This window comes from Oxyura jamaicensis, chromosome Z (assembly GCF_011077185.1).
Source record: "Oxyura jamaicensis isolate SHBP4307 breed ruddy duck chromosome Z, BPBGC_Ojam_1.0, whole genome shotgun sequence".
NCBI lineage: Eukaryota > Metazoa > Chordata > Aves > Anseriformes > Anatidae > Oxyura > Oxyura jamaicensis.
Genome location: NC_048926.1, coordinates 71,622,430 through 71,641,889, shown reverse-complemented (window position 1 = coordinate 71,641,889; position 19,460 = coordinate 71,622,430). Strand labels below are relative to the sequence as shown.

Here is a 19,460-nt window from a genome sequence, read left to right as displayed (position 1 = left end):
GGAGGGTTAATTTATTTTTTAAAGTTATATAAGATACCCCGGTTAGAAAGAGCTTGGAAGGCTGAAAAACAGTGACACAGCAACTGAAACAACAGGAGCCAAAGGGATATCCCAAAACTGATTTTGGATGGATGGAGGAGGTGAACCCAGAACAGCCTGCACGGTAGCATTTAATTAATGCTACTCGGCCGTGTCTATATTTACAGAGGTTTTGTACATGGCTTAGTCTTCTCCCTAACAGGGAGGAATGTTTATGTTCTGCTGCAGCATCCCTTAAAGTTCACTTTGGAGCATATATGCTAAACCACTAAGACCTATGTGGGTTTTAGGTTGCAGTAATGTGGGTTACAGCCTTGTTGTATTAGGGCATGTTTGTTTCTGTAAGTGAAGGCTCAGTTTAAATATTTCACCACATACTTTTGTAGGGGATGTTTCTGAAGGAAGCAGTTTTTTTGGGTCGTAGATACTTCCTGCATACAGGCAAGTCAGAGACAACATGCAAGGAGATCAAGTATTTATGGAAGGTCTTAGGAACATTACAACTCGAAGCCTTACACTGTGACTTGAATATGAACACACTGAGGTGTTAATACTTGCACCAATTACCAGTAAAACTTCTATGGCTAACACTACTTGGTTGTGTGCTTTGTTATAACATTCCTGAACCCATTTAGAGGCCTCTAACGTTTCCCTTCATAATCAGGAACATGAGAAGCTTATCCTCACTTTAGAAAGACATTAATGGCAAGAAATATACTCTGTTCATAAACAATGACAATTTAAATCAAAGTGACAATGAACAAGTGTAAGAAAGCTTTAGAGACAAGTGTCACAGCCTCAACTTTGCATTTTTCATCTGTCAGGTTTTGTCACAACCTTATTATTCATACCCTTCTTTCTTCCACCTTCTTAGTGACTTGGAGAAAAGCTTAAACCTGAACAACAATCTATGCCAAAGAACTACTGTGCTCATATTAGGATTTGTGGGTGCTTAGAACTATAGTACACACTTCTGTAAGTTTAAATTTACTTATTTGGACCACGTAAAATCCCACCCTTTCTGTGGATCAGTATCAAAAGCATACTGTAAATATTCGTCAAACAGACTGGAAATTTGTCCAGCAAATCTGCTTGTTCTGCAAGTCACTATTTGACATTTAACTTTTCTTTCTCTCCCTCTCTACACACACCAGTGTGTCAATATTGAGATTTGTTAAAACACAATTGTAAAGAAGTGCATGTGCAGTCAACTACAGTTCAGCCAAGTGTCAGATAACGTATGTATAACAAATTCAAAGTAAGGTCGTTTGAGAACTTTGACTTCCTATGGCTGAAAGCTCTTTGTCAACCACAATGACATGACTTTGGAAAGGTGCAACTATAAAAATATATCTAAACTAACTTATCACTCAGAATAATTATGAGTTAAGGAATAAGGAATTGCCCCCTTCCTCCCCCAGCAAATTTTTTTTTTTTTTTTTTTTTTTGAGATTTGAGTTCTGAGAGCCCTCCTCCTTTCTATTCTGCTTAGTACCCTCAATAACTCCATACTTATGTGATGACCCAGGCATTTCACCTGATTGCTTATTTTTGGAACAAATCCACTGGAAGCAGGTGAGGCAAAGAGTTAAAGGTCCTCAACATCAGCAGTTTGAGCCAGGATGAATGCACAGCAAAAATGTGTTTAGTCTGAAGAGCAATCCCAGAGTGTCATTGACACCCATTTACTAGTCTATACTAGTTTAAACATACTGTAAAAATGCAAATAACCTACTAGATCTTACTTCTGGTTAGGCATTGGAACAGGCTGCCCTGGGAAATGGTACAGTTGTCATCCCTAGAGATATTTAGGAGATGTGTATGCAGAGCTCAGGGGACATGATTTAGTGGTGGACTTGGTAGTGTTAGGTTGCTGGTTGGATTTGATGATCTTAAAGGTCTTTTCCAATCTGAACGATTCTATGATTCTTTAAGACACTGCTAAGGACAGAATTAATCTGCTTCTGAAGAACTCAAAGTTCATGTTCTTCAGTATACCTAAAGTTAATGAGGCAACCTTGAAAACAGTCTTAACAGCAATTACTATCCAGGTCTTTTGTAATCCTAGCAGAGAACCAGCTGCGCATTTCTTTTTTTTTTTTTTTATAGAAGTGCTTAATAGCATTTCTTAAAGAGCATGGGGACTATTTTCACACAGCAGCTTGGAAAGGAAGATTATAGCAGCTGTAAATTTAATACAAGCCATGAAACAGGCTTCAAACCTGCACTTTCAGGATGGAAATGACTCAAGGTGGCTCAGTTCACTCCAATCTATTTTTGTCCATGCATATTTATGAACAATTCTAGCAGAAAACTGCATTATCTGGCCCACGTACACCTTTCATACATTCTAGAGACAAGACCATTGTACTAAAAGGCAGTACATTTTTCAAACTGCCAGTCCAAGAACAAGAGCATGAGAACAAAACTGCATACTTACCAGTAACTTGGTCAACTAGGATACGTGAAGTAATAATGCGTCCATATTGGGAAAAGAGCTGCTCCAGTTCTTTCTGGGTCATTGTTTTGGTAAGTCCACTGACATACAAATTTGCATCTCTGATAGAAGCTGAACTTGGTCGCGCATAGGAAACCTAGAAAGAACATAAAGCAGCTAGAAATTGGAACACTTCTAAAACAATTGAAATAGAACACTGTGGTATGTCAGGACAGTGTGATTTATTAAGGTCAGCCAAAAGTTACCTTGCAGTGAGAGTTAAGTGGCTTTTGGTGACGACTGCTGTAACGCTACCAAAGGAATGCAACACTGATGATGCATAAGTTGCCTACATGAACTCAGATATAAATCATAACTTCAAGCACTATTTATAAATAAGGTAGAAAAGCTAGGTATATACAAGTCTTGGTAGAGAACTGTTCTTTTTCAGTTATTTTAAGATTATAGAAAGATTTAAGATCTAACAAAAGGTTTTTCTTTTAATTACCATTAAAACAAAAAAATACACTATGTAGATTTTGTTTTGATTTCTAGGTCATAAAGATAGTCCAAAGCACTTTTAGAGGTTTTAAAGTATTTAAGTGCTAACTGTGCCCACTGTAAATGTATTGAGCTCACCATCAAATGACAGAGTCACTCACAAGAACAAGATAAATTCCACTACTTCATTTATAGCCCTAAGAATGTGTAGCAGAAGGCTTGGGTGCAGAGCTACAACTCTCAGACATATGGTTTAATGTGGCTGTGTGGGGCAAGGAGTTGGACTCAACGATCCTTGTGCAGGTCCTTTCCTACTCAGGATGTTCTGTGATTCTACATGCTTGGACTATTCAGCAGATCACCAACTTCAGCAACAGAGAGGTCACGCCAAGTACCAGTGAGGCTCCCAGGTCCTTTTGGACCGGAATTTTTACCTGCTGCCTCAAAAATGCCTGTCAAGTACTTTATAAGATTATCCATTAGATTCTTCAATCCTTAAATGCATGCCACAGAGTTGAACAGTTCAGTACCCCTCACAGTCTGTACAAGACTTATCTCTGTTACAGGAAAGACTGTAATTGGATGTCCATGCTTGTGGAAAAGGATGGGCCGAAGTATTTTATTTGGTGTACAAAAGTACAGTGAAAGGAGACTCAAGGAGAAGTCAGATTTGAGACTCAAGAAGTAGTCAGATTTAACCTCTTTCCCCACTACAGCGTAGGATCAGCTGCTTCTAGTCAGCTAGAATTTAACTCTGTAAACCTATCTTCTGCCTAATCCTCTTGCATTTGTTTTCAAATCCTTCCCCCATTTCAGTTCAGTACATATCAGTGAACTGTAAGACTCCCATGGAAGCAAAACAAACAGCAACTGGGATAGAGTGTCTCAGTGACTAAACAAGCCGTACTCTGAACATTGTTTTTATCACCCAACCTTCTACACAGAGGCTTTCGGCAAGGTAAGCTGGCTGAATGGGGCTCATCTAGGAAACTCATAGCTGTCCAACATAAGACACTCAAGACAGGACCCTGTGAGCAGCAGCACCTTGCTCTTTAACATGAGACACGTAAGAACTAAACACTTGTGTCAACACAGGCAGCTGGGAATAAGCACAGTCCTTTCTCCTCATTTGCTTTATGGAGTGTGCAAGTTTAATTATAACAAAAAAGCTATCAGTTTCCAGTTTCACAAAGCAGGAACATTAATCTTCTTTTTCCTCAATTCGTTTCAACTCCTCTTCACTATAGCAGGATTTATTCTCCACTGGATCTGAATGCACTCAACTAAAGAGTACTCAGTCCTCTTTCCTCTATATGCTGTCCCCTCTTTTGTTTTTAATTTTTTTAAATAATTGTTCTTAGAAACATATACCGGGGAACTGTCCACAGAAGAGCTGATAAAAATTACCACCATCAAGATGTCAGATAACAAGCCACAGTCCCTTCTTTAGCAAAAAGAGATTCAAGAGATTCAATGCCCCTGATGCAAAGTGTTAAACAAAAAACACCCCACCAAATACTGTAAAAAGATGCCTGACATCTGCAAGAAGCTGCTGTGTCACTTCCGACAAATCTTTGTCTCAGCTTTCCACATCACACAAAGCTCCTCTATCATCCAGTGATACACACTGACAAGGGTTATTTCTAGTAAGCTCTTTCTTCAAAAATATTTTTTCTTCAGGTACACTGTAAAGAAAAAGTAATAGTTCATTTTCTAGGCTAGCTAGGAACTGAAAAGATTAAAGTTTCTGATTTTGACTCAGTTTTTGCCATCTAAAAGCATAAGTGGTGAATATTCTACTAAAAGTCAATATAGAATTATTCCTGGAACGTAGTATGAACCACTACATAGAGTCAGATAAACACAACAGAGGCGTTCAAGACAAAACCTTGCATAAGCCTCTAATTATCACAATTGTAGTAAAAGCTGATTATGCATCATACAAGCTCTTTATCGACATAGCATGCAGCACTTCCCTGTAAATTACAGCAATGATGGAGTCTCATAACTTGGGTATGAGAGGTCAGACAAATATTAAGAGAAGAGTAACCACATTAACTATGTGAACCATTATGTGAACCACATCCTGTGTGACAGAAGCGTTTTTCATGAGACCAGTGAGAGGTTTAACAGGACCTTAACATGCCCTACCAGAGATGCAAACAACTGATTTGCTAAAGCTTGCTAGAGCAGACTTAATAATGCAATTCAAGTCTGATCAGCAACATTAGTTCTTTCATGAAAAGAAATGGAGACATCCTACTGTTATTTCTTTGAACTGTTTTTGCATAATCAACCACACACTTTCTTCTGATGAGTATTTGAAAAGTCAAGTATAATGAGTGGAACTACAAAAATGAAGGTGAGAGGCAAGCAAGGTATTGCAATTCAGAGAAACAGAATAGGAATAAGACTTCAGCAACCAGCTGTATGGCAGATTTTCTGGCAGCTGGGTGAAATGCCCAATTGTCAGTTCTGTGCAAAAGTATATAAACACAAATTTGGTAAAAAAATTTCTTCTGGAAGTGGTAAATCTGCTACCTTCATATGGCTGTGCAGCCAAAGCTCAATACTTGCCCAGTAATTGCATTTAACGCTGAATTCTTCTTTTTACTCTGTATATCCAACCTTCACACTGCATACAGCTGTATTTAAGAAACAGTTTTTAGATCTTGATTTTTTCCTACTTTTCTGCAAGCAGAAGTATATGCTTATGATATTTCCTGGTACACAGCCAGTAAGGTAAGCTGGAGGCAGAAAAACTGATAGAATGAAGCTTTCCTGCATTCAGACAAAGGACAGAACACAGCATGCTGGCTACTCAAGAGGCAGAAAAATACAACAACTAAGGAATGAAGGATTGCTGATGCTGACTATGATCTTCTTCAAGAAAGAGCTCCATGCCACACTTGGCAGAAATACCTTAAGGAGACCCAAGACCAGAGAATGGAGACAGATCTAGGCCTAGACACAATAAAATCCCCACTTAACAAAAACAAGTATTTCTGACCAGCTGAGTTCACGTCTGTTTTCAAAATCAACCCTTCTACCCCCCAAAATTTAGCACTATTAGCACATGATAGAAGTACATTGCAACAAAGTCTGTTTGGTAACTGAACGCAATGAACTGTTAACAGTATAGAATTTGACGCCAATGGAAGTAGGGAAGGACAGGTTCTAGTTTTAATTAAACTAGATGAAAAAGATGCATAGCTGCATGGATCACTGGAACAGTTTTATCTCCAGTTTTTCATTCTCTCCGCAGTTGAGATATGCCAAAAAACTGTTCTATCTAGTCTGACTTAAGCTGCCAGACAAGTTTGCATTTGTTCAAGCACTCTGAGGAGAAGCTGGAACTCCTGGGAGAGAGCAACAGATAGAGAAAGAAGTAAAAGTGACTATCATTTAAGAAGAAAGCTGTGCAATCACCCATCAGTTTTCTAAGCATGCATCTTTTCAGCTTGCAGAACAGAGTTTGTGGAACATAAGCCCTGTAAGCTGCTTTCAGACACAACAAAAAAAGTATGAATAGAAGATACTGAAAGGCCTACTGAACCCCCCTAGGACATACTTCAGGATGCTGCTGTTTTCCCAGATTCAAACCAGACTACCTAGACACAGTTCTACAGCTGTTGATATATTAAACAGCTACATTTTCTAAGCAACCTGAAGCAGTAAGTGGACTTTCCATCCATCTGCCTACTGCTAACTGCCAAAGACATTTTGATACAACACATTAAATAGAATAAAACAAAGTAAGCAGAAATTAGGGTTGTGTTCTTTATAAGAAGAGAGGAAGATGCATAAGAAGCCCTAGTAAAGAAAAACCTTAAGGCAGTTCAGTGACCTGTGCAGCAGTACTGCATGTCTCCTCCATTTCAGTGGTGCTAAAGTAGGCTAGGAACAAATAGCTATTTCACAATATCTGCGTGAGCAGCAGTTCAAGTTCAGCAGTGCAGAGAATGTAATGAAAGTCTGCCCTTCTTACTCACAAACCAAGCAATATCATATGCTAGAGCTACCTCTCTTTCTCTGCCACTTGCCTTTTGCATTCTGCTGCACAACGGGACACAAGCCAGCAACACACTGCAAAAACATCACCAATATGGCAAGACAGATAGCCTGGGAAAGAGAGGAAACATCTATTGTCTCTTCAAGGTGATCTTCTCTTCAAGAATGAAGGCCTGGAGGCTAGCTACCTTCAGAGTGGGGAGACTCTCACTAGGAGGAGCCTGGGTACTGAGGGCTTTGAGCAGCTCATTCTCTACTTCCAGTTCAGCTTCTGCAGAGTAGGCTGTGCACTTGGATGCTATAACGGGAGAAAGCCCTGATGGGTGTCAGGGCTGTGGAGCCAGAGCCCTGCAGCAGCATGAGGAGAAGGGACCAAGGGACACCTGAGGGAGACTCCCTGTGGAAAGACGAGACACCCACTGTGAACAAGGCTGGAGAATTGCTGACTGGAGACATAGAAGAGGATAGAGTGCTCAATGCCTGCCTCACCTCAGTTTTTACTATCAAAACAGGCCTTCAGGCAAAGCATACCTAGTAGAAAGTCTGGAACAAGGAATACTTATCCTCAGCAAAATGTAACACTGAAGAAAATTTAAACCAGACAGGTAAGTCCACGGAACCTGAAAGTTTGCACCCACAAAGCTGAGGGAGCTGGTGGATGTCACTGCAGCACAACTCAGTTATCCTTGAAAGGTCACAGGGAACACAGAAGGTTTCCAAGGACTAGGAGTACGGATTCATCACCCACCTTCAAGAGCAAGGAACTCTTGCTCTTTGGCAAACTACAGGCCAGTCAGTCCTAGAAGGCAATGGAGTAACTAATCATGGAAATCTATTCCAGTTACCTGAACAAGAAGAGGTGACTACAAATCCATGCTGACTATTTCAAAAGGGGCAATCATGTATAACCAACTGAATAGTCTTGTAAAATGATATTATTTGCCATGGTGGAAAATGAGAGATGGTCAATGTTTATCCCAACTTTAGTAAGACCTTTGATGCTCTCCCGTAACATCTTTATAGACAAAAGACACAGTAACACTGAAGTGTACGTAGTAGATACTAGAAAACAAGTTAAGTGAGGGAGGCTAAAAACTGGCTAAATTGCCAGGATCTGTGGATTGTGATCACTGTCATTATGTCCAGCTGTAGGCTAGTCATTGGCCTCCATCAATACAGCGAGGATCTTCATTAGTAACCTGGGTGATTGGGCAGAGTGTACCTTCAGCAATTTTGCAAATTATACAAAATGGGATGAGTGGCTGATATGCCAGGGGGTTGTGCTTGTCACTCAGAGAGACCTCAACCAGACTGGAAAAACTCCTAAAGATCAACAACAAGAAAAGCTAAGTCCTCTTTCGGGCAGGAATAACTCCATGTTCCAGTACATACCAGTAGCCAACTGGCTGAAAAGCAGCTCTGCAGAGGGCCGTGGAGTCCTGGTGGATAGCATTCTGACCATAAGCCAACAAAATGTGAGCTTGCGACAAAGATGGCCAACAGCATCCAGGGCTGTGTTAGGAGAATTATTATCAGCACCTCAAGGGATGTGATCCTTCCCCTCTACTTAGGGCTGAGATAATTCTGGTGCAGGAGTCCAGAGCTGTAGACTGTATAAGAGATATTTATATATCTCAGTCCAATGAAGGGCCACAAATGTGATTTAAGGACCAGCATATCTCTGATGCAAGAGGAGGCTGAGAGAGCTGGGATTGCTCAGTCTGGAGAAAAGGCAGATCAGTAGGATCTTGTCCCTAACTACCTAATGATGGTAGTAAAGCTGGATCCAGACTCTTCACTGTGGTATCAAAAAACAGGACAAGAAGCAATGGACACAAACACTGGTGAAGCAAACTACCTGGAAATTCCATGTAGATTTCATTCTATAATAAAACATTTGTATGATCAAGGGTGGTCAAGCATCAGAAGATACTGATTGTCCAGTTGGGTTATGAACATCCCCAGGGATGAAGACTCACAGTCCTGGGTAACCTGCTTGAGGTGACTCTGCTCTGAGCAGGAGGTTGATCAGTAACTTTCAGAGGTACCTCCAACCTCAGCCACTCTGTGATTGTGTAACAATATATGACAAACTTTAAAATAAGTCTTAAATAGTCTTTTAAGTCTTTGAAGTATTCCACATCTAAGAACATATACCAAATACAAATTTCCTTATGTGGCAAGTATCTCAGGGAGTACTCCTGTCTGACTGATGCTTACTGGCATCTGTGCAGATCAGTTACAGGAGTAACATACAAACAGAAATTAATACATCAGGATCAATATCCAAACACCATCTCTAGATGTTTTGTTAGCCACCTGAAATTCTGACCAGGCAGGAAACTGAAACCCAAACTTCAAAAACCCAATAGAACTGAAATTGAGCTTTTTCTCTGGCAAACCATTACTAGTGAATTGTGATTACTGCAAGTCAGCGTCATTAAACAAGGATCACAGAATCATCCAGGTTGGAAGAGACCTCCAAGATCACCTAGTCCAACCTCACATCCTCCAAGTCCTCCACAGATGCTACAAAACATAAGAAAATTAATTCCCATGAAAAAAAAACTTGCATGGCATGAGATATATTGTTTCTATTCATTATTGATGTCAAAGTCCAACTAATTCATTTGTAAGATTTAAAGCAGAGATTCTCCAGATTCATCTCACTCTGTTTGCTAGCTCAGTAATTACTTGATCATTCTAGATTCATTCTTGTCATGCAATATACATATGCACTGAATTAACAGCTGTGCTAAGATATTACTTCCACTGCTATTTCAACAAGTGAATACTTTATTAATAAACATTAAGGTTATGCAATGCCAGAACTATTGAACACAATGTGATACAAGAAGCAGCCAGAAAGCCCAGCTATAAGTATTTAATGACAACACATGCTGCCTAGCAGTGAAGATAGCTGCTCTGTAAAGAACCATTTAAAAACGGTTTTACTGGAATTTTCCATTACTGCTAGTAGGAAAGACTTACTTCTAGAAATGCAAACATTACAATAAGAAACTGAAGTATTTTCACTGTTTTAATATTTCTATATTTAGAATAAATAAACTACTTTTTTTAGAATAAAAAAGTAGAAATTTGACATTTCTACTTCAATATCAAGATGAATTGATTTTCCACTTAAAGCCATGAAAGCTAGCAGGTTAAATTAGTCACCAAAGAGAAGAAAGACCCAGTCCCTAAAAATGTGAGTCAGTTTCTTACCATTTGTTACTACTGTTAGATACCTTACTCTACTTCCTCCTAACGTATAACCTCTTAGTAGCATAGAGATTTCTTATTGCTTGAAAGATTTTATTGCCTGCAAGAACTTTAGAAAAACTGATACTAAATTCTAAAACACTCTGCTTAAGGGATTATTGGAAGTTTTTATATCTGATATCTTTAAATATCAATATCAGGACTTCTGTATGTGTTTATATTCAGCAACTTCCAAGGTAAACTATCAACACTGCCTTATAGGTAGTATCCAATTCTTTCTAAAAGCTTGTTTCAGTGGAAAAAAACTCAGACTACACAAAGTCTGTGCAGACAAACATGGGTTAACCACTCCTGCAAACCAGACAGATGTATATTGGTTAAGAGGAATACATTACAATATAAGCCCTCTTGGCAAGCACAATAAAGACCAATAACTACTTCTGTAATGGCAACATTCTCAGACCATTGTGTTCTTAACCTTCACTTAAATTAGTATGAGATGCCATGACTCTTCTTCTTGATTTCCAATAAAATGCTGAAGCACAAAGCAGAGGCTGAGCCTTATCTCAGCTGTCACTAGCCAGTAAAAGGTTGTCTGAAATAGGAGAGTACATTGCTGTATATTCATCAAGTTTACCTTGTCTCCACTCAAATGAAAAATAGTTCCATTCCAACCAGAGGTTGAAGGCCAGAGGTTGAAGGCCTCCCAGTATACACAAGACTTCCTAGTTAAACACCAAATTTAAGTCACTGGTGCAAGCTTGCACCAGCATTTGTTTGTGTGAGCAAAGTGGAGACAATAGACTTCCTCCTGTTAAGGCAACTTAAACTCTTAGGAACTACAAAAACAGTCTACAAAAACATTCAACTAAATTCAACTTCGCCCATCTGTGTAAGCTGATAAAAAGGACCGTATCTAATTCTGCCTGTGCTTTTACAGATCATCCTGTAATGATGTCTTCAAAAAAAAAACACGCACAGAAGTAACAGACTTTCAATACTACAATCAGAAGAGGTTTTGTTATTTTAGTCCACATCTCATGGGGACTGCCATCTATAGACAGTGCCAGAATTGCAGCCTTGAGGTCAGTTCTGGGATTCGTGTCCCTTCCCTGCCCGCTCGGCAGAGGGCACAAATGGACCAAGCTGTCAGTCTGTTCCTTCAGAAAACAGACAATTGGAACCACAACCAGCCACAAAGTAGTAACTACTGAGGGATCATGGTCAGAGGGGGCTACACTTCACACAGACATCTGTGTGAAAACACTGACCCACAATGTTAATGATTCTCTCAGGATATCACAGCACAAAGATCATGTCAGCGCTACCCATTCTTGACAAACCCCAGCCCAGACACCTAATAAGCTACACTGACCAAGGCAGCTCTTGGCATGTCTGAATCAACAGCCCAGCAGTAACAGTGCTGCAGCTCCATTTTCCTCACAAGCAGGCCTAAAATAAGTTCAAAGGGGTTACTGATACGTTAGTTTGCACAAGTGTGACCAAACCAAAGCACCACCTTTATTTTTATAAATTTCTTTCAAACTGGAATTATTTCATCAAGACAACACTTTCTGACGTATCAACTAAAACCACACTACACTTAAGACTCACAAATGCATACTCAACATGGTTCTAGGTGGGGGGGTATAAACCAGGCATGTGCTTCTTAAAAAAAAAAATAATGTCTGCACTTTCTCTTTCATTTAAAGGATGTGAAGTCTCCTTACGGATCAAGTCTCTTGCAGCAATTTTTAAGTAACTGCTCACTGGAAATCTTCCACCTTTACATATTTATGATCTTCACTCTTGGGCATGTTAATGCAGTGTATGAATACTAGATATGAGGTCCCCAGCATCTGAGGCTACAGCCATTTTCAAATTTGTTACTGAAAAGAAGAATGCCATTGATATATAACAGTGGCCACTGGTGCTCACGAGCAGAGACTACTGAAAGCGTTTTGTACTTTCATTCCTCTTTGACCATATAATGAGATTGTGTTTGACTCCTGCCAGTCAGCAAAACCACTGCAGCTACTTTACTTGCTCTGCTCTCCTGCAACACAGCCCACGCTCAGCAGACCCTGCTTTACCCAGTGGGCAGCAGACATGTCAGAGCACCATTGCAAAACAAGGCTAGCAACAGATTATTTGCATCAGCATGAAATCCAACGAAAAATCTGGTTTCAACTCTGGCTCTAAATCCCAGCTGGACATTTTAATGCACTCTTCCTCTTTTGTGATTTCTTCAAAACGAAGCATAATTTAATTATTAAAGCAGATGCAACAGCAAGTTCAGCACAGAGAAGTAAGTTTTACAAGGAACTCAGATGATGAGCAAGTGTCATTTGGATGAGAAGACTGTGAAGGCTTAAGACAGCAAGCAATGAGACAAATACAACCAGATTGAGAAAGCCCAGAATCAATCCCTTGTGATGAAGCATCTTGTTTGGAATTCTCTAGTCTATGAAGCATTTCTTCACAGTACTATTCCGAAGAGTATCTTGAAATGAAGTACAGAAATACCTCCTTGAGAAAACAAGATCATTTTTCATACAGTTAAGAGACTGTACAGCATCTGAGCCATCATGTTGACATAGTTAAGACCAACCCTTGGTCTTGTGTCAAGTGAGTCACCAACTCTTTTCTGTAACTGCCAAACCAGCCATTAAGCACAGAGTCTTTGAACAGTACACAGCCTTTCTTTTCATCACTACTAATCAATAATGGTATCAAATTCAACACACATAGCAACAACCTGCCTGTAAGAGGTACTGTATCAAGAGGAGCTCTAAGGGACCCAGTCCCACCTATGACTAGTTCAGAGTTCCCAGCTAGATGGACGCCCTTTGCTTTTCATTCAGGTTGCCTTTATTCTTGATCAGTCTCACAGCCTTGGTGACACTGTTATCCAAGAGAACCAAGCTTCATTTGAAAGAGCAACAGTCATGATGCCCTTATGGGATTTCATGTGTCCTTCTCTATGTAGCAGTTTCCAGTAAATAAATAAGCACACTCCAAAATGATTTATACTGTTCTATATTCTATAAATCACCAGAAAAGACTGGCAACTACAGTACACTGTGACTATTAAAGCCATTTACAAGCAACACAAGTTTTCTTTGAGTAGTAGAAGTGTTTCATTTAGATCAGCAGGCCTGTTCTGACTTTCAGTAGCTACCAAAAAGCAATTTTCTATTCCACAATTATCATGAGCAACATGGCTTGTCTTCCAATTTATAAACAAGTTTTCTGTAAACAGCAATGTCAAAGGTATCTGAATTTGCTTCATGCAAGAAGTGATAAGTGACTCAGCAAGCAACGGCAGATCAAGTTGATGTTGCATTTAAGCACTGTGCTGTTCTGGTATCTTGTATTCTTCTATGGTTATACCAGTTCTCTGAAAAAAAAAAAAAAACTTGGAAACGTCAGCAACAAATTAGGAATATGCATTAAGAGCCCTAACAAAAATCCTAGATCCCTTACGATTTTTCATGACCTTTTTTTTTCCTCCAGATCCTGGCTAGGATCACACACTCCTAGTAGTACGCCACAGAACCAAATGGGGACTTTAAAACATTACAGAAAAAAAGCAGTCAAAAGTTGTCTTTGACCTTGTTTAGAGAAGGAGCTTGGTATAAGAATGTATCACGTTATTCAGAATACTGTCGGCTTAAGCAAAAGCTGCATTTGTGCTCTCAGAGAGGCAGTGTGAGAGAAAAAGATGAACAGCCAAGCCAAAGCCAACCTCTGAACAATGGTTACCAAGTTCTGCAAGGATGGCTCAAAGCATTTTACATAAACTGTCCACGAAGGCTGACCTTGCAAAGGGTACAGTGATTTTGCTTTTTAGATTCCATCAGTAATGAATGACAGATGAAGACAAAAGGTGGTGTTTGCTTTAAATGTTAAGATCAGAAAGGACAGGTATGATACCTTGGGTTTGAAAGGCCTTAAACTCATTCTACTACAATTTTAGTTTTGTAATCCACATGCAATTCCAAATACATTTATTCTACTTTAAGGAAAGAGTGGATGGGGAATAGTGTTAATATAGTGTTAAAATACAGAATTCAACACATAAACAAAGTCAGCTATAACCTGACATTGTACTTCAGCAGCCTCAATTCCTATGTTGTGCTGTTTTTACTTACTTAACACCAGTCTTTATATAAAAGAAGAAGACCAGGAGTCCTCCTTAGGATTTAACTGATTAAACACAACATACTCTTATGAGACCTACAAAACTACTGCTATTTCTACCACAAAGGAGCACCAGAAATAGGTTTTCAGAAAACTTGGTCTGAAACAGCTACAAGAGATACGAATTGTTTCTGCTCACCAAATGACACGTGCAATAGCATATGTAAATTAGTAATAAAAAAAAATGAAATCCTGTTAAGGACAAAAACAGAATCAGAGGTTTTCTCAGAAGTCCTTAAGGTAATGTAGGTAAAACGCTGTACTACAAGAAGTTTATCATGCTACTATAAGAGAAGGTACTTAAATTCACTGATGTTTTTCAACAATAAAATTAGATGAGAATTATGCACTATAATCACAGAACTGCAATTCTGCTGATAGCTGTGCCTTTAGAGGGACTGTAGTGTGGAAGATTTAAAACCTGTAGTCATATCAGTGTCTTTAAGTTGAGGAATCACTTAAAACTTTGAATATAAGTACAAAGAAAAGACAACAAATAAAACACTCGGACTCCTAACTCTGGCTTTTCTCCAAATGGCCAGCACATCTGCATTACTCATTCCACAAACTCCTTGCAGAAATGCAAACAACCACATATCCATTGACATTGTTAATGCTTCTATGGAACATCTGAATCTACGAAGCCTTTCAGGAAAAAAAACTGTAAACTGCATGAATGAGGTATCTACAGTTGATATTTAACATCAAAAGTCACTAACTGATTACTGGAGGTCAATGAGTTCTTCATAAGGCATCCATGATTTCTGAAGTACATCTGTATTTTACAATAACAGCAATGTTATTGTAAAATCTGTATTTTCTTATGGAGAAAACAAGTATTCCAATTTTTAAAAAGCAAAAACAGATCTCCATATTTGGCAATTTTAATACATGGGACACATGCAGAAAAGCCATATTCTTACTTCAAGGACTTTCCATAGCATGGGGAGGGAAGAAGACAGGAAGATGTAGTATTGGTGTCCCAGTAGTAACATACAGTTTTTGTTGATTTCTCTTGATGCTTAGAGCTCAGCTCTTGAGCAATTTTCAGTCTTCCTTCAGCCCCAGGAGTACTTTGTGCCCCTTCTAACACATCCACTTTTGTGCCAGACATCACACCACCTGCGCAAGCTCAGAAAGGAACCACCGCACAATCAGCTGCAAACCTGCTCAGCAGTCTTCAGGTGAGTTGCACTGGTCTGAGGGACCCTCTCACTGGGAAAGCAGCAGCAAGCTCCTGCAAGAACTGATCAGGTGTGACAGAGCCCATCTGGGGACCAACTGGGAAACAAGGTAGGCAATTGCAGGAGAGATGAGCACATTCTGAAGTTCAGTCTGACATGCTGAGTTACCTTGCTTGGAGTAGTTAGGCATTAGTGAAGAACTGTGTGTCCTTAGCATGGTTTACAGGAAGAGACAGCAACATGCATTCACAAGTGAATGCTCCTCTCAGTGTTACTCAGCAACATGAAAAATAAGCGCCCAGCATAAGCCAGCTAAGTAACATTCAAAGTCTGAAGGGATTTGAGTTCCAGTGAAGAACAAATTTTACCTGGTAGGTAAAAGACCTGTGTTCGATGGGGAGAGGTGGGGGTTTTAAATGGAAATGCTGTCAAAGCTTTAACTATAACATAGCAAAAAGATGGTATAATTACCATTTATATAATTCCTTCGGAAACATAAGGCTAAAAAAAAAAAAGCCTTTACCTTTGTTCGAAGACACATTGCTCTGCTGCAGCACTTCAATTTTACCCTGAGAATACATCCTGAGGTATTTAATTACCCTGTCAAGACCATTAAATGGTCTGGCACCGTGCCCCTTCTCTGAATCTCTGCTGATTGATAGCATCAATAAAATTCACTAGCTTAAATTAAACCTTCAAACAGGATCTCCTTTTGCCACTCACTAGATCAATGTCATTTACTGCTGTAAGAATAAAATTGAGGAGGTAAAGAGGGTTTCTCTCACCTTCACAGCTCTTGCCCCCTGGTATTTTAATGGACTTTTTAGTCAATTCACATGTATTTCATTGCTCTCCAGATATCAATGAAAAAAATAATATAGGAAGTGACGCTACCAAAGTTTTCTCCTAAAATATCAATGTTAGAAAAGAAACAATCTCAATCTTTTTTTCTGCTGCACAAATATAGAAATAATACTAGTATGCTTCTTTATTCTGCATTTCTTTTATATATCCTATGAAGTGCTTTTCAAGAATACTATCAGAGGTACATGTTCACAAAGGTGGAGACCTTAAGCAGCTAAGATTGAGGATGATTCCCTTAAATGAGTTACTGTAAGTCTAAATAATGGTTCACAGCACCAGGTAAATTTGCACATCATAAAGCCAAGTTTTAAGCACATGCTGACTCAGAGGACATTATCAGAATTGTGGCATGACATGATTCAAGTATCCCCTTGCTGAACTGCACTTTTTTGGGCATGTGTAAAACCAATAGCTCAGTATTCACTCTGTTAAATTCATAACTAGCTGTTTTTAATTACACAGCTTTCTACAGTAGGGCAGTTAACTAGGTGACAACAATGGCAAAGTAGGACTGATGCATGTAGCCAAATAATTTGTCAAACTTTCTTACAGCTTCCTACTATTTATGTAACATTATGGTATTATGTTACATGTTAAGGCTGTTTTTTAAACACATGCAAAGCTATGAAGGAGTGGGAGGAAAACCTACAGATTTAATACTTTAGATAAAATATTTAAATATCTATTCCCCTGACAGGTGGTAATTACCCATGTAAACACTCCAATAGTCAAGAAAATAATAAAAAAAAAACCTTTTAAGAGGAAGAAGCCTTACTAAATTTGATTTTTTGATATTTAAGAAGGACTAGCTAGGTACAAGACAGATAATCAATGCTATCTTATAAAAAAAAGGATAATAGCTAGGCCAAACCATTTTTCCCCTCTTCACTGCAGATTTCCATACATGCCTATACACTTATCACCAGCATTAAGAACTAAGAAAGCTATCTGCCAGCTCCTGTACAGAGAGGCTCTGCTGCTTCAGGCTCTCTCATGCTGGAAAGCTGCAGGGTGGACAGATGGAAATTCCTCGGCCCTACTTCACTTTGTGAGGGGGAAACAAACACTGTGTTACACCATCAGCTGTGTCCCTTGGGAGCTCTGATCCACCAAAGACCACATCCATCATTCATACACCCTGGTATCCACAGACAAAAGCCAAACTGAGGCTTTCTCATCTCCTCCTGGTAGCCCCAACTGATATTAAAAGCTGCCTCTTATTCAGGATCTTACACAGCTCTGTACCAGTTCAAGTACAGGACATATGTTTGCCCATTCTTTTTTAGACTTGTTAGCATTGAAGGCATTTACAACACACCGAAAGATAATGCCACACAGATAACCTCACAGTAAATTAATCTGAGTCTTTTTGATGGAGCTTTCCCAGGAATGAGGGCAGGAAAAATCACTGAGGATCTCCCTCCTCCCATGCAGAAAACAAGCTAACAAAATTTTCATATTCCTTTGTGAAAGGAACAGTGACACTTGCATGCTGTTTGAGCTTTTCAGATTTGGGAAGAACCAATCTTTTCAGGACAAAACAAATGAAAAAAACAAAGACCAAATCAATGAACAAGCAAATGGGTAAGCAGAAAGATCATTCAAGGCACAGAAATCCATGTTTTCTGTTCTATTTAAGAGCCAGTGAAAAAGTACTTTCCAGCAGTGGCTTCTTCCAAAAAGAAGCCAAAGCAAGTATTTCACTCCTCTGATACAGTTTGATTTCACGCTTAAATTGTGTAATTCATTGAAGCCCAAAATTCATAGGCTACCTGCCATACAAATAACCCAACTTACAAGTATTTCATAAAGCTTTCCAAAGGACAGCCTTCCTTCTATAAAGGTAGGAAGTAATAGCTTTTAATGTTGCTAACCACACAGAAAAACATAAGCCAGCAATCTGCAAATGTGTGGTTTGAGTACATTTTACTTCAAAAGAACAGTAGGTGGCAGCCCTTTTAGGGATGGAGGAATATAACTAGTGATTGTAGAAAAGAAGTAATGGCTCAGATGAACCTGTCATGCACCCAATACAGAACACCATAGACTGGAATCAGGACAATTCCCTCCAAGAGGGAATGCTCTCACTTCAGCCACTACATGGAGGTATGAACTACAGACAAATAGAAACACTGTGGTGTCTGAACTGTAAGAAGGCTCTGCAAAGGTCCTGGTCTTGGAAGCTCAGAAACTGTCCACCCAAGATGTTCATATGCAAAGGAACTTTATTTCTGTTCAGCCTAGCCTCTGGACTGATCACAGGTATACGTGACGTAGAGTGACTCCCAGTAGACCGGTTATTTGTACTGGTTCAGAGATGAAAGGCACACATCCTTGATAGATTCTCTCAACTCACAGCCGCACAGACATCCCAGGTCTTCTAGAAGAAGCAGCTGTTTCATGTACAAACACCTCAAGTCCTGAAACACATTAGGAATCCTCCTAGCCTCTTCTTCCCCTGCAGTGTGGAAGGAGGTGAAGACAGCCTCTTTAAACAGTACATGGGGAGAATCCAGTCATGAAAAGTTAGCCCAAAATATGGCTTACACCCAAGAAGTGATAAGGGAGTAAAGCAGCCTTTCCCTAGGTAATGTACACTAACGTTAACAGATGCTGAAATGGAACTGAAGTAAGCATGGGTAGAATCAGAATTTGCCATGTAACGTGAGAAAAGCAACATTCACAGATACTTTCTTCTAAATAAACATATTACATGTATTTTGTTTACTTTGCCTTAACACATGAGGAAGGCCAGAAAGGAAAAGCAGTGTCATCCCCCAATTCCATCTACTTTCACTTTTTTCCACAGACTTTTCTTTTAAACAATCTATTTCTACTTGCAGAAATTCAGTGATGTTTACATTAATCACTTACAGGCAATGGCTGCAAGCTGGAACATAGGAGGTTCTGCTTTAATATAAGACAAAACATTTTCACAGTGAGTGTGACAGCACTGTAACAGGCTCCCCAGGGGTGTTGTGGAGTCTCCTTCTCTGAAG

General features: G+C 39.3%; 1 protein-coding gene across 18 annotated transcripts in view; it reads right to left on the bottom strand.

Annotated features, from left to right (window-relative positions):
- ELAVL2 (ELAV like RNA binding protein 2) overlaps nucleotides 1-19,460 on the bottom strand; it is a 96,475-nt gene that overhangs the window by 6,812 nt on the left and 70,203 nt on the right. For all 18 annotated transcript variants that reach the window (XM_035309544.1, XM_035309543.1, XM_035309547.1 and 15 more), the window contains one exon: nucleotides 2,480-2,633. In XM_035309544.1, coding sequence (XP_035165435.1) covers nucleotides 2,480-2,633 — 154 coding nt within the window. The remainder of the gene's footprint in view (nucleotides 1-2,479; nucleotides 2,634-19,460) is intronic.